General features: G+C 43.4%; 1 protein-coding gene across 6 annotated transcripts in view; it reads left to right on the forward strand.

The window, feature by feature from the left end:
- TMLHE (trimethyllysine hydroxylase, epsilon) overlaps positions 1–15,205 on the forward strand; it is a 99,023-nt gene that overhangs the window by 66,164 nt on the left and 17,654 nt on the right. For 3 of the 6 annotated variants that reach the window (XM_074964286.1, XM_074964283.1, XM_074964285.1), the window contains exons 3-4: positions 10,336–10,517; positions 14,514–14,690. In XM_074964286.1, coding sequence (XP_074820387.1) covers positions 10,337–10,517; positions 14,514–14,690 — 358 coding nt within the window. In that variant the 5' untranslated portion in view covers position 10,336. Of the gene's footprint in view, positions 1–4,355; positions 4,396–4,541; positions 4,560–6,796; positions 6,808–10,335; positions 10,518–14,513; positions 14,691–15,205 lie in introns of those variants that run through there. The other 3 variants (XM_074964289.1, XM_074964287.1, XM_074964288.1) reach the window with 3 other exon arrangements.

Genomic DNA, 15,205 nt, shown 5'->3' on the forward strand with positions numbered 1-15,205 from the left:
CTAGGTTGGGGAACCCATCTAGGTCATCTCAGAACACAAGGTCTATGGTCACAGGAGGAGCTATTGCTCCATATCAATATCAGGGAACTCAGGGCGGTCTGTCTAGCTTGCCAGGCATTCCTGCCCCATATTACAAACAAGACCGTTTCAGTTCTCACGGACAATACGTCAGCCATGTATTACATCAACAGGCAAGATGGGGCCTGTTAATCCCCTCTGAGTCGGGAGGCAATCAGTCTATGGGATTTCTGCAGCACTCATGCAATCGAGTTGTAGGCTTCTTATCTGCCAGGGGTACAGAACCACCTCGCAGATCACCTCAGCAGGTTCTTTTCCGCTCACCACGAGTGGTCCCTTCACCCGAATGTCACATGGGACATCTTCCGCAGGTCGGGTTATTTCCAGATAGATCCGTTTGCTAAACGTGCCCACAGGAAGTGTCAACAGTTCTGCTCCGTGAAGGGTCACAGCCCAGGATCCATCACAGATGCCTTCCTGCTGACATGGTCTGTGTTATGCCTTTCTGCCCATTTCATTGATTCACAAGATGCTGACAAAGATCAGAGAGGAGCAGGCCCGAGACATCCTAATAGCTCCAGCTTGGCCCAGGCAGCATTGGTACACAATGCTAGTTCAACTGTCCATGGAGGCATCAGTCACACTTCTGCTCCACCCAGACCTGACTTCTCAGGACCACAGGTGTCTGTCTGCTCCACCCGAACCTTCCTTGCATCTGAAAGCATGGAGTCTTCATGGCTAAATCCTGATGAGTGAGCCTTTTCGGAGCAGGTCTATAAAGTCCTTCTAGGCAGCAGGAAACCCTCTACGAGGGAAGCTTATTGCACCAAGTAGAAGCGTTTCTCCTTTTGGTTTTCACAACGTGGAATGTCACTTCTGGAAACCCTCTTACAACTCATCTTAGACTATCTTCTATCCCTGAAGGAGCAGGGCTTGGCCCTCTCCTTGATCAAGTTCCACCTGGCAGCCATCTCCACATTCCATCTGAAGATAGGCAATAGATGGATCTTTTCTCATAAAATGGTAATCTGCTTCCTTAAAGGCCTGGAGAGGATATTCCCTCAAATGAGGAAGCCAGTCCCTCCATGGGATTTGAATCTTGTCCTTTCAAAATTGATGGGACCACCCTTCGAGCCACTAGCAACATGTTCACTACTTCACCTTTCATGGAAAGTAGTCTTTCTAGAGGCAATCATATTGGCCAGGAGGGGGTCAGAGAGCCGAGCCCTCACTGCAGAACCTCCTTATACAATCTTCTTTAAGGACAAGGTGCAGTTACGTGCACACCTGAGCTTCCTTCCTAAGGTGGTGTCCCAGTTTCACTGCAACCAACCCACATTTTTGCCTTTTTTAAAGCCTAAACCACATGTTAATGGGGAGGAACAATGCTTGCACTCTCTGGATGTTAGGCGGGCTTTGGCGTTCTGTATTGAAAGGACCAAGCCATTCCACCAAAACCCTACAGTTCTTCATAGCGATAGCTAAAAGGTCTTCCCATTTCCATTCAGAGGATCTCGTCATGGGTAACATCTTGTATCAAAACTTGCTTTGACCACACAGTCCTTCCCCCTCCGCCGAACTTCACAGCTCATTCAACAAGGTGTCAGGCCTCAGCAGCAGCCTTTCTGACTCAGGTCCCCATTCAGGATATCTGCAGAGCAGTAACCTGGTCCTCAGTACATACGTTTTCAGCTCATTATGCCATTACTCATGGGCTGATGCTGGAGTAAGCTGTAGTCTACAGAGACAACATCACATAGTTTTCCACATCCCCTAAGCAATCATTTGGCTCATAGTCTGGAAATTGCTAGTGTTCTAAGGATTAAAAATCCTCCAGTGAATCAATCCCAATTTAAACCAGAAGCAGATTGTTTCAGCAACCTCTTTCTACACCTAAACCAAATTTATGTACCAAGTGTGCTATCATTCAAACTTGGAAAGTAGCCTTGTCTGGATTCAGGAGGTCTATCAATCAGATAGTTCAAAGGTCAGCTCCCTCTCCCACCCTAAAGTTTAGTAAAGTAAATGGGGTACAGGACATCAGGGCAAAACGTATAAATCTAGTTTTGACAGTTTAGTCCATCTAAAGCAACAACATTGTGTAAAAGCACCTGGGAGGGCAGGAGATAGAAAGAGGTCAACCATTCTCTCTCATCCCTCCAACCTTTTCACGAGTTCACAGAACCAGTCATACAAAAATTACAACACACCACACTACTCTCTAAGCAAGATAGTACTTGGAATGTTTCTCCAATAACTTTAGAGCAGTAATAAAGCACTAAGATAGCTGCTCTTACGCTTTGGGAAAGCAGTTTTACTACAGAAATTGAAGTCCACACACAAGACGACTGGAGCTGGACAGGGGGAAAAAAAGTTACTAACCTTTCCGTAACTGTTGTTCTTTGAGATGTGTTGCACATGTCCATTCTGATTTAGGTATGTGCACGCCCCGAGCACAGCTGTCGGAAATTTTTCCCCTAGTGGTATCCGTTGGCTTGGCTCCAGAGCCCCCTGGTGCTGCGCACTCATAGCACTGGTATAAGGGGGTCCCACCGAGCCTTCACTCCTCAGTTTCTTCTTACCAACGACTCTGAGAGTGGGGCCAGTGGATGGGTCTTGGAATGGACATGTGCAACACATCTAGAAGAAAAACAGTTACAGAAAAGTTAGTAACCATTTTTTCTTCTTTGAGTGTTTGCACGTGTCCACTCTGATTTAGGTGACTCACAAGCTGTAGCCCAGGAGGTAGGCTCGGAGTTCAGGGGCAAGCCGACTGTAGTACTATTCTGGTACACAATTTGGTACACAAATTTGGTTTAGGTGTAGAAAGAGGTTGCTGAAACAATCTGCTTCTGGTTTAAATTGGGATTGATTCACTGGAGGATTTTTAATCCTTAGAACACTAGCAATTTCCAGACTATCAGCCAAATGATTGCTTAGGGGATGTGGAAAACTATGTGATGTTGTCTCTATAGGCTACGGCTTACTCCAGCATCATCCCATGTTGCTTAGATCAAAAGTACATTATCCTGGTCTTCTGTTCTTAATATCTGTTTAAAAGATTCCTTAAAATGAAAGAGTGACATTCAGTGGACGTGAAAGGGAGGCTCAGCCTGTTCTCTGGGTGATAGACTGTGGTGGAGAGATGTGTGGGAAAAGGATGGCTTGACCTTTTTTTCCAGTGAAAGCCATGACTTTTTGGCAACAATTGCTTAGATGATGCTGTTTGGTTAGTTAGCCATAACTGGCTATGTGGACAGGAGTGCCAGCAGTTAGGGAGGGAGCTGAACTCTCAAAAGACTTTTGGCAGCTGCCTGATAAAATCTGTTTTATCTAAACAACCGATTTGCACAGGATGCATGTGTGTTGCCCTACTGTCAGTCAGATCTACGGAGAGGCAGTCTGCATGGGTTCAGTGGAGTGGAGAGGCCTTTTCCCACTCAATGCTATCATCTCTTCACCCACTGGGGACAATGTAATCTAATACTTAGCACTTACATAGCATTTAACATCTTCAACGTGTTATACAAACTTTAATCCTGCCAGCACCTTTAAAAATTAGGTAAATATTATTTTCCCTGTTTACAGAAGGGAAAGCTGAAACAGAGATGTCAAGTGTTGTGTCCACAGTTCCAGCCTCAAACTTAGTTCACTAGAATATGCTACCACTAGATTACATATGAGCTCTCTACTCAGTTATACATTGATTCTTGTCCAGTAGGGTGTCTAATTATTAACTCTTCTGGCTACAACAAAATAACTTCTTTGACAGCATGCAGAGTTTTAAAATATTTGGGGTATTTTACTTGCTTCTTTTAACCAAACCCTGAGTATATGTTGATGTGTGCTATAAAACTTCAGTGCTGAAGACACTTTAGCTTTACAAGAAAGTTAAATATTTTCCTTTGTAGAAGAAATAATGGAAAAAACCACACATACAAACTAGGCAAGAATTTTCAGCTTGCTGGGTCTGCTCTGATTTGCATTTGTCAAAATGCCCTGGACCCAGATAAATTTTGGCCCTGTCTTCACTACAGTTCAAACCCATGTTAGTGTAATTTTGTCTAATATGGTTTGATCCAAAGTTCACATCGGGATTATTATTTCAAATTTTATTAATCTGTGAATTATAATAGGTTTCTCTATGCTTCTGTCAATGGTCATTCATTAAGGGGGAGGGCACTGTTTTTACCTCTTCTCCAGCAGGTGGCAGTACACCTCTGACATGTTGAGAGCTAGCTTTCCTGCATTTAGCCCAGGATTAATTAGTGTCAGAGTACAGACCCAGCAAAAATAGAACCATGTTAAATTGGACCATTTGAATGAAGATAAGTACTATCATAAATGTGATCATGTGTGGGGGAGATAAAAAACAAGGTTGGTTAGTCTGCTGGAAAAGAGAATTACAGAAAGAATAATGTGCTATGGTCTTTAAAAAGAAGCAGATGAAAGTCTTGATGCAAATGAGTTAAGAGTTGGCAGATTTCAATACAATTACTGCAAGGTGGGTCTTGTCTCAAGCAGTCAGCGTTAAACACCAGGTATTTGTCTTATGGCTTTCATTTAGAGCAAAATTAATTGCAGAGCCGACATTGTCTCCTGATGTCTTTATTAACTACTTAACTGTTGACATAACCTTAATTGTGGAGGGAAGGGGAGTGGGGATTTGTCATAGCAGAGATCCAGTGTGGGAAAACTGCCTGCTGCTGCAGTGTAGTGCAGTAAATCCGGAAGATTGTTTCTTGGCAGAGAAAATAATTCAGGTTGATACAAGAGTGTAATCCACTACTTGTGTTGGTTTTTTTTTTTTATAAGTGGTACTTGTGCTGTGTAACGTGCTCCATAAATAGTTAAAACTGCTGCTATGTTACTATAGGAAATGCATTATGAGCATGCATGTAATTTTAGACACCCATTATCACTGGGTTTTATGTACCTATCGATTATTTCACTTGGTTTATGATTGGACTTTCAGTGCTTGATATAGTTTTAATAACTCTCTCATTTACCCCTGGCATTGAATGGTAACCTTCCCAAGGGAGGCATCTCCTTATCAGCCTGCGGCATTGTCCCTGTTTAATCAGTATTCTCTTCACAAAGGTTATCTTAACTCTAGCAGTGCGGCCTCATGATGGTTGGTTGCATTTTCTAAAGCAGCATAGAAATTCTAGATTAAAGATGCAACTGTCTCTTCAGGCAACCAGCAGCAAATATTTATCCCGGCTGAGACTTGCAGACAATATACATTTTTCTCAGGCTGCTTAGGGGGAACAGTGTGCAATTTTTTTTTTTTAATGCTAATGTTTGTGAGGGTTGGTTGCAATACTGAAATTCTGCCCTATTTCCTACATTACCAAGTCATTAATTGGAAACATTTGGTTTTAGTTCAAAGCTTGTAAGAAAATAAAGGATTAATCAAAGGAAGAGTAAATATGAGCCATTCAGCATTTGATGGAAAAACTTTTTTTAAAAAGCCAAATTAGAACAAGAGTTTGCAGCCTCATTGATTACAAGTAAATGTTGTTGTTGTTAAACAGTGCTGTTAATCCAGCACCGGACTATGACATACTCTTTCCCAGGTAGTGGCAGGCATAATGTGGGGTTTTGTGGGATGATAATGATCTGCTTGCTAAAATCTAGATGGAGACCATAGATTCATTTAATGCTCTACCAGAAAAAAAAATTAAATCAATACAAGGATTTTTTTTTTTTAATACTTGGATCCTAACTAACTTCCTTTGCTCAATATTTTTCTTTCCTTAAAATGGGAACTGAAAGGAGTTTAATAAATGAACTGAAAGGCCATCTGATTTCACTCACTGTAAGTTCCTCTTGTATCCTCTGCAGAGATACTATTCTGTTACTTGCAGCTCTAGTCCCTATGCCTCCTATAGCAACAAACGGGGTTTTTTACTCTTTCTCCAGAAGGCTGTGCTATGGTGTTTTTTCTTAAATAACCATACCGGCACCACTGCTTAAATTTTCCACCCTTTTGCATTCCCTTCCCTAGTAGTCTCTCCCTCCCACCCCTATACTCTGTCTTGGGTTAAGATTCTATTGACATGTTTCTATCTTTCTCACTCCTGTTGTTCTTGGCCTTTTGCATAAATAGCGTAAAACAGTATCTTAAGTTCTCTGTGTACAACTCTATCCTGCCCTGATAGAGGGATGGGCTTGATGATCCAATACATCTCTCCCGTCGCAAAATCCTCTGATCATTTGGATTCAGACTGAGATGGTTTAGCTGCTTCTTCCACCTGCCCACTTGTTGTTGAATCTTAAGGGACTTCGTCTTGGTACCTCAAGCCATTGCACTTCTCTGCATTGATAACTAGATCTGTCTGTAATGTGGACAACTTAAAGGTCAACAGTATAAAGGTAAGCTGAATACAAGAATATGTAGCTGTCTAAATGGCTAATTTTAATGAGGACAGGTCTAACTTGCTGCTTTCAGTCAGGATTCATTAAACTGGCACCCAATGTAAATGCTCTCCAGTATATGGATTTTTGGTTTCAGAGTCTCAAATTCTCCTTTTAGTTTTAATATCCGTAACTGAGACTTGAATGAAATACACTGAATGCACTTATTGCAGTGACTGACTCCTGCCAACAGAGCAGAAACACAGTATGATTCTGATTGGATTAGATAAGCAGATCATTTACCCACTAAATGTTTTTGTTCTCTGGCAACCTTTGATGTTGAAAGAGGAAGGAAATAAAAGGAGTGTGTGTGTGGAAGGAGATAACTACAGTTCAAGCTCCCAAAGGCAGAGGCTGTTTTCTTAAGAGGTTTGTAGCAGCAATCTTTCTATTTTGTGTTCTGTATGTAGAAATGTATATAGACCCTGTAGTTTTCTTTCAGCTAAACTTGTGGATGCTCCAAAAGCTGAAATGAACCACTGTGCTCTTCAATATATAGTATGAAAGGAGAGATTGTCATGAAATACCAAATGCATGGTATGGTGTTGGGCTAGACCGGGCTTTTTCTTAACCTGCTAGTTGAACTTCTTCGAAGTCATTAGCTAAAATTAACCTTTTGACTGGCAGTCTGTAGTTTACAGCTCACCAAAATGAAAGTTCGTGTCGTCTTTGCAGAGTGTTTCAGAACTGAATGCATTTGGTCTTATTTACTTGACGCTTAGATATCAAAGCAAGAGATACTTTATCCTTACATTGGCTAGGTAGTTTTTGTCCCTCTTCTGTACTAGTTTATAACTGACAATTAATACAGAAGCGTGTCTCTCATCTAAAGAACCACCCATTTGTAATCTGAAGCAATCAAATTCTTGGTTAAGCTGCTTCTCTTAGCCCTGTTTCATCCAAAACAGATCTAAGGAGCAAAAAAACTGTAGATTTTTTTTTTTTAAAGCCAATATGAGAGTCTCAGGGATACCGTCTCGGGTTCAGTGTGTACAATAGTATGTAATACAGTTTGGATTTGTAAATTGTATAAATGTCATAGTTAACTGCTGAGCTCAAGATAGCATCTTTTGAAGACTTGTTTGCTGTTTCATTATTGTAAAGGTTTTTCACCAGATTTGGCTTATTCTCTTTTTAGGGTTAATGATGATAGAAGTATGAAGTTTGTCCACAAAAATGAGTGACTGTTGCTGGCTAGAGCCAGACATAGTGGAAAAGCAGGCACTATCTCCTTTCCTCAGCCAGCTCTGCCAGGGCACCTTATTCCTGAGCTGCAGCACTATGGCTTGCCATTCTGGCCCCAGTTTCTCTTGAGCACCTACTGAACACTGTGTGGCTCTGTGAAGTGAATAATTAGGGACTAGAATGAGACCTGGCTAACTCACTTCCATGTGTAGCCATTGCACTATCTCAGATCTTGTTTAAACAAATGCTTAGTTTTCAGCAAGCTGGGGTGTTGGTCTACCTTGCACTAGCCTGCTGCGCACTAAGGGCTTGTCTACATTACCCGCTGGATCGACGGGCAGCGATTGATCCAACTGGGATCGATTTTATCGCATCTAGTCTAGACGCGATAAATTAACCGCTGAGTGCTCTCCGTCGACTCCTATACTCCACCGGGGCGAGAGGCGCAGACGGAGTCGACAGGTGAGCGTCAGCCATCGATTTACTGCAGTGAAGACACCTCAGTAAGTAGATCTAAATATGTCAACTTCAGCTACATTATTCACGTAGCTGAAGTTACATAACTCAGATCGCTTGCCCTCCCCTCCTTCCCCCCCAGTGTAGACCAGGCCTAACTGTCCATGTGAACCCTGCTGCCACTCTCTGTAAGTCCCCTAGTGCATACTGATCTTCTCCCATATCAAAGCAGCATAAATTAAAGCGCACTACGAAACTGTTAGTGCATGGCAGCAGAGTCCGCTTGGACGCCTAGTGCATGACAGCAGACAGCCTACTTCAGGCTAGATTTACACCCCTTGCCACATACTAATGTTCATTTAGACAAGGCCTTCTTGTGGCATCTGGCTCTTAGGAATGTTGGGTACTTATTTGTTTCAATCCTATCTGATTCACTAATTAATTTTATGTAGGAGGGAGCAGTGTCAGATGGTCAGAGCAAGGGAGTTGGATTCAAAGGGCTCCTAGGTTGTAGTCTCTGCTTCACAGTGACCTGCTTGTGCCTCGGTTTCCCCAACTGTAAAATGGGAATACTTACCAACTTCCTAGAGGCAGGGGAAGCGTAGTTAGTCATTTTTTATAAAGTACTTTGTGATCCTTGGGTGAAAAGTATCCCAAGTGCAAATTATCTGACCCCCCCCCCTTTTTTTTTTTAAACTGCTGTACATTGGACATCATTTAAAAACTTAACACTGGCCAGTCTGCTGTGATTTCCGAACCATGGTATCACCTGATACAGGAGTGATGTAAGTGGTGACTTTAGTACTAGGAGTGGTGGTGCATGTAAGTTTTCAATGTCTTTCATGCTTAGGCACTTATGGTGATAATTCAGCGCTTCAAAAGGGCTTGTCCCAAGCCACAGGCCTGTAAGGCAGCAGCATACTTTTCTCTTTTCCCTGCCTTCCTTCTGCCCCACCCTCTCCAATACGTTGAGCCAAAACACTTTGATTCTAAGCTGAAAGCAGATGATTAGCAAAACAGTCTGCTTGCTTGCAGCCTGTTTAAGAGGGATTATTAGGTTTTAGTAACCACCAGAATTCGCAACTTCCTGATTGTTGTTTCCTATTGTCTATGAATAATTTATGTACTGAGTTCAATTAATCGTTTTACTGATATTCTAACCTTAGAATTCTGTTATGTCTAATCTCAAACAACTTCCATTTTATAAAGGTCATTCTTTTTTCTATTATTCAGAGAGAGTAACCTAGTTACTTCCTCTGCTTAGCAGATAGGGTCTTGGACCCAGATCCTCAAAGATACTTAGGTGCCTAACTCCAATAAGAGTTAGGTACCTACATACCTTTGAGGATCTGGGCTTTGGAAACTTGCAGCCGCTCTGTTGCTGCTGTTTTTACCAGCACCTGGATATCCATGAACAAGTAAAGCCTTAAGTGGAGATGCTGGAAAAGAGATCAGGCTTGGTGTTCAGAAGAATAGAAAGGTATGGCGAATCAAAGCAGAGTTAGGGAAAACCTTCTTTTGTGATTGATAAAATGATGAAGGAAACACCCAAAATGACGACAAAAATGAAATAGATAAAAATCACTTTCTATATTCTCCATCTCCTGCTTGATGCAGTTATAATTTCCAAACATTCCTATATTTAATGTTATTGATCTAAAGCTGTTGATTAAAAGCAGGGTAAAGGGCTCCCAGATATCATTGTGATGGGTGCCCTGTCAGTGTTGTTATAACAACAGATGTGGATTCCTGCTGCCACCAAGACAGCTGGGTGGGTTCCGATTGAAGCTTAGAAACCTGAGTGGCTGTGCAGTAATTGAGAGAATATAGCAGTAGTAGTATTCAAAGTTCAGCAATAAAGCTCCCTATTATAAAAACTTATTAATTAAAAACCTGAAGCATATTAAATTATTTTCATTGTACAACTGATGATGGCTAGGTAGATGGTGTGGGGCACGGGTCACTTGTTGATTTGAACTAGAGAACATGATGGATTCTATGTAACGTGAAACAACTCGGTTTTACTTTGGGCACACTGACAGGCTTCACCTAAACTTGCTCCTAATACTGTTACTTTCACCCACACTTGTCTTTCATCTAGCTGTTGTGTCTTGTCAGTAACATAGACTGTAAACTAAACTATTTTGGGTTGGCCCTATCTTTGACCTGATTGCCACCTCTTTAATAAAGATAAATAGTAAAATAGAACCAGCCACAGTAACACTGGTCTCTCTCCTTCCTCTTGAATTTCCCCAGTATGTGGTGCCATAGATTGACACATCTATTCTCCAGCACCCAGTGCCTGCTGAATAGAGGCAGTGGACACCAAATATCATGGCAGCCCCGTTACAGAAAGAGCCTCCCTGCTGTATCCCGTTGGCACCATATGGCCCCTGCATCTCTGAACTGTGCCTGGCAATTACATGGTGATCATTTAGGTAAGGGGAGAGAGTGTGTATGCGTGCATGTGTGTTGGTGTGTGTCCACCTCTCTAGCTTGGGTGGGGTGGGAGGCAGCCTTTTCTGATTGTGCTTTACAGTGGTGGTGCTCTTTCAGTCAAGTCACTCTTGATTTCCACTAGAGTCAGACCCCAGCCCTCTTACTATATGGTTTAGAGGTTTGGTTTGGTATTTTCAGGGACGTATGGGACCAGGTCATCTCCATGCCCTAACGGTTTTGCGGCAGCCCAGTCTAGCAGGCTAAGGCAGAGTTCTAATCCCATCTCAGCCTTGACTTGCTGCATGGCTTTGAAACTGGGAGGAGAGGTAGATACGCTGGAGGGTGGTAGGGACAGGATACAGAGGGCTCTAGACAAATTAGAGCATTGGGCCAAAAGAAATCTGATGAGGTTCAACAAGGACAAGTGCACTTAGGACGGAAGAATCCGATGCACCGCTACAGACTAGGGACCGAATGGGTAGGCAGCAGTTCTGCAGAAAAGGACCTAGGGGTTACAGTGGATGAGAAGCTGGATATGAGTCAACAGTGTGCCCTTGTTGCCAAGAAGGCCAATGGCATTTTGGGATGTATAGGTAGGGGCATTGCCAGCAGATCGAGGGACGTGATCGTTCCCCTCTATTCGACATTGTTGAGGTCTCATCTGGAGTACTGTGTCCAGTTTTGGGCCCCACACTACAAGAAGGATGTGGAAAAATTGGAAAGCGTCCAGCAGAGGGCAACAAAAATGATTAGGGGACTGGAGCACATGACTTATGAGGAGAGGCTGAGGGAACTGGGATTGTTTAGTCTGCAGAAGAGAAGAATGAAGGGGGATTTGATAGCTGCTTTCAACTACCTGAAAGGGGATTCCAAAGAGGATGGCACTAGACTGTTCTCAGTGGTAGCAGATGACAGAACGAGGAGTAATGGTCTCAGGTTGCACTGGGGGAGGTTTAGGTTGGATATTGGGAAAAACTTTTTCACTAGGAGGATGGTGAAACACTGGAATGCGTTACCTAGGGAGGTGGTGGAATCTCCTTCCCTAGAAGTTTTTAAGGTCAGGCTTGACAAAGCCCTGGCTGGGATGATTTAGTTGGGGATTGGTCCTGCTTTGAGCAGGGGGTTGGACTAGATGACCTCCTGAGGTCCCTTCTAACCCTGATATTCTGTGATTCTATGAATCCACTTCACCCCCTTGTCAGACAGAGAAACAGACCGGTAAGGCAGCTGACAGACCAGTTAATAACCCCCAATAGCTCCAGTGTTTAAATGATACCTGATACTTCTTAGCTAATTTCTGCTCTATATGTTACCTGAAGGCAATTCACTATTGATGTGTAGCCTTTCAGCGCAGCTCACGTGGACACATACAGTCACCATGTCAAGATATACCTTGGACATATCAAATGAGTAGGGCCCTACCAAATTCATGGTCCATTTTGGTCAATTTTACAGTCATAGGGTTTTAAAAATAGTAAATTTCATTATTTCAGCTCATGAAATTTCAGATTTAAATGTGTTGTAGTTGTAGGGATCCTGACCCAAAAAGGAGTTGTGGGGTGGTTGCAAGGGGTTTTGTAGGGGAGGTTGCAGTACTGCTAACCTTACTTCTGCGCTGCTGCAGGCAGCAGCGCTGCCTTCAGAGCTGGGCAGCCGGAGAGTGGTGGTTTCTGGCCAGGAGTTCAGTTCTGAAGGCAGAACCGCCGTCAACAGCAGCGCAGAAGTAAGGATTGTTAGGGGGCTTATTCCTTCACCCACTTACTTCCCTGGTCCCTCTTGCATGAACAGAGAGCAACAATACCCGAAGTCCAAAGGTGCAAACAATTCGATGTTTATTGGGGTGAACTTCCAGCAATCATGATTCCAGTTTCCTTCCTTAGCGTCCCCCTTCCCAGCTTTGACACCACAGAGCCTTACACCTGTGTCCTTGTTCCCATTCCTGCCCTTAGCCAAACATGATTCCAATTTCCCCAGCCCCATTCCCTGTTCCCATTTCCCCTCCCCACACCCACCCACTCACTTCCTGATTGATTGCAGGCTATATAGTAAAACTTGAGTTCTGCTTTGCTATACCTTAACCAATCATTTTCCTGAAATTTAACTAACCAATCCTAACATATTGTAACATGATTATGTAACCAATTATATCCCACCACCTTAATTAGTTTACACCCAGCAAAATTAATTATACAGCAGACAGGAACAATCACAGAACCAGACAGAGATTATACAGACAAACAATAGCAAAGTGGGAACTATAATGACAAAACAATACAGAAGTGAGGATTTCATATCCCAGCTATTGATAAGTGAGTTCTTGCCAGACAGGATGCTATCAAACTAAGTTTCCTTTTACATCTTCTAGGCACTTCCCTTTCTCTGGAGGTGATAGGCACTATCAGGACAGGATTGTATTCCTAACAGCCCAATAGCACCTTCTTTCAATGTGACTAGTTTGGTGGCATACTATGGCATTGCCATCCTTACTTCTGCAGTGCTGGGCCTTCAGTCAGCAGCCGCCACTCTCTGGCCACCCACCTCTGAAGGCAGCCACTCAGAAGTAAGGGTGGTGTGGTATGGTATTGCCACACTTACTTCTGTACTGCTGCTGGTGGGTGCTGTCTTCAGAGCTGGGCACTTGCCAACAGCCGCCGCTCTCCAGCTGCCCAGCTCTGAAGGCAGTACAGAAGTAAGAATGGCAATACCAACCCCCCAAAATAACCTGGCAACCTCCCTGGCAAGTCCCTTTTGGGTCAGGACTCCTAATTTGAGAAATGTTGGTCTCCCCCATGAAATCTGTATAGTACAGGGTAAAAGCAAACACAAGACCAGACTTCAAGTTGGGGGAGACCGGATTTCAGGGTCCATGAAGCGTTTTTCATGGCCGTGAATTTGGTAGGGCACTACAAATGAGGCTAGTTTAGGGGACCTTTGTATTTGAAAGCATCTCTTTTAAGTATGTAATTAAAGTAGATTGCCCAGTATTTAAGATACCTTTGGTCCAAAGGATGATGCAATGCCCAATTGCATATGGATCTGGATACTTGGATTTCAAAAGCCAAGCTGGACTAGAGGGGGAGGGACTCTCCTCTTACACAAAGACATTCTTAGAGATATCAAAGCTGGATAAGACAGTTTTAAGCTGTTTGGGGATGGGAGAAAGGCAAAAGCGCCCTGCCATGCTGTAGGTCAAGGAATATTTCAGTGTCAAGCTTAGTGCCAGTGCAGTGGTGGTTTCCATTGTATTCAGATTGGCCTGTTGATTTATACCTATCCTATTTGGCTGGACTTTTTCCTCTTTCTGTGTTTCTATACAGTTGCCCATTAGCAATATGATTTCAGCCATACTGAAGGGAGCATCTTATCTCGGACAGTTGCCTGCAAAGGGAATGAAATAGTCTGGTCTGTCAAGGAATAGGGAAGAAAGGAATAAGTAACTGCCTAGGTGCATGGCTAAGGCTGCAGTCTTCCTTCCCAACAGTGTCACAGGAGGGGACTTCTGTGGGCTCCGTGAGAATCAAACAATCTATAGGATACTAGACCCTGGTTAAAATAACACTTGCCTAATATTCACAACACTCCTTGGAGGTAGATAGTGTGCGTGTGCAGTGGTTTGAGGGTAAATACTAATAGACTTCGTAGTTGCTGCAAGTGGGCTTATACAGGTGGGGTTCTTAGCCTTTTGGGGTACATCTATACGGCAGCTGGGAGGTGTAATTCCCAGCTTAGGTGGACATAAATATGCTAGCTCTGATCAAGCTAGCATACTAAAAATAGCAGTGTGGCCACAACAGCTCAGGCTAGCCGCCCAAGTCTGAAATCCTTGATATGTACTTGGGCCGCTGCAGCCACGCTGCTATTTTTGGTGTGCTAGCTCGCACAACGCTTACGTGTATGTCTAGCTAAGTGGGGATTACGCCTCTCAGCTGCAGTGTAGACAACCCTTGGTTTTAACTTGTTTGACTAAGGACTCTTTTAACTATCTATTTCCCCAGAGCTCAGGTACGCAGAGACCCTGATGCGCTTTGATTATGTGTGGCTGCGTGATCACTGCCGCTCCGCATCCTGCTACAACACCAAGACTAACCAGCGCAGCCTAGACACAGCTAGCGTGGATCTATGCATCAAACCAAAGACTGTCCGGGTGGATGAGACCACGCTCTTTCTAACATGTAAGTCAAGGGAGTCTGCACTAAATGTTATGAAGGGGCCTAGCTGCAGCCAAGGTAAACATTGAAGAGTGTCATTCTGCGAGATGTCCCTAGGTGCTTTCTACAATCCGCACATGCCTTAAATCATTTCCAGGGTTGTGTTGCTTTTAACTGAAAAGAAAACTGTCAGTGTGTCTAAAAAGCTGTTTCTCACTGGAGATCTGAAACTTGGAGCTTGTCTGCATGGGGAAATTTACTGGCATAGCTATATACTGCAATAGTCATAGGGTATGTCTACACTACAAATTAGGTCGAATTTATAGAAGTCGGTTTTTTAGAAATCGTTTTTATATAGTCGATTGTGTGTGTCCCCACACAAAATCCTCTAAGTGCATTAACTCGGCGGAGTGCTTCCACAGTACCGAGGCTAGCGTCGACTTCCAGAGTGTTGCACTGTGGGTAGCGGCAGAGCTGTGCTGCTGTAAGGTCTTCCGTGTAACCGCTCTTTGCCGGCAGGAGAGAGCTGTACTCCCGGA

The sequence above is a fragment of the Natator depressus genome, chromosome 9 (genome assembly GCF_965152275.1).
Source record: "Natator depressus isolate rNatDep1 chromosome 9, rNatDep2.hap1, whole genome shotgun sequence".
Classification (NCBI taxonomy): domain Eukaryota; kingdom Metazoa; phylum Chordata; order Testudines; family Cheloniidae; genus Natator; species Natator depressus.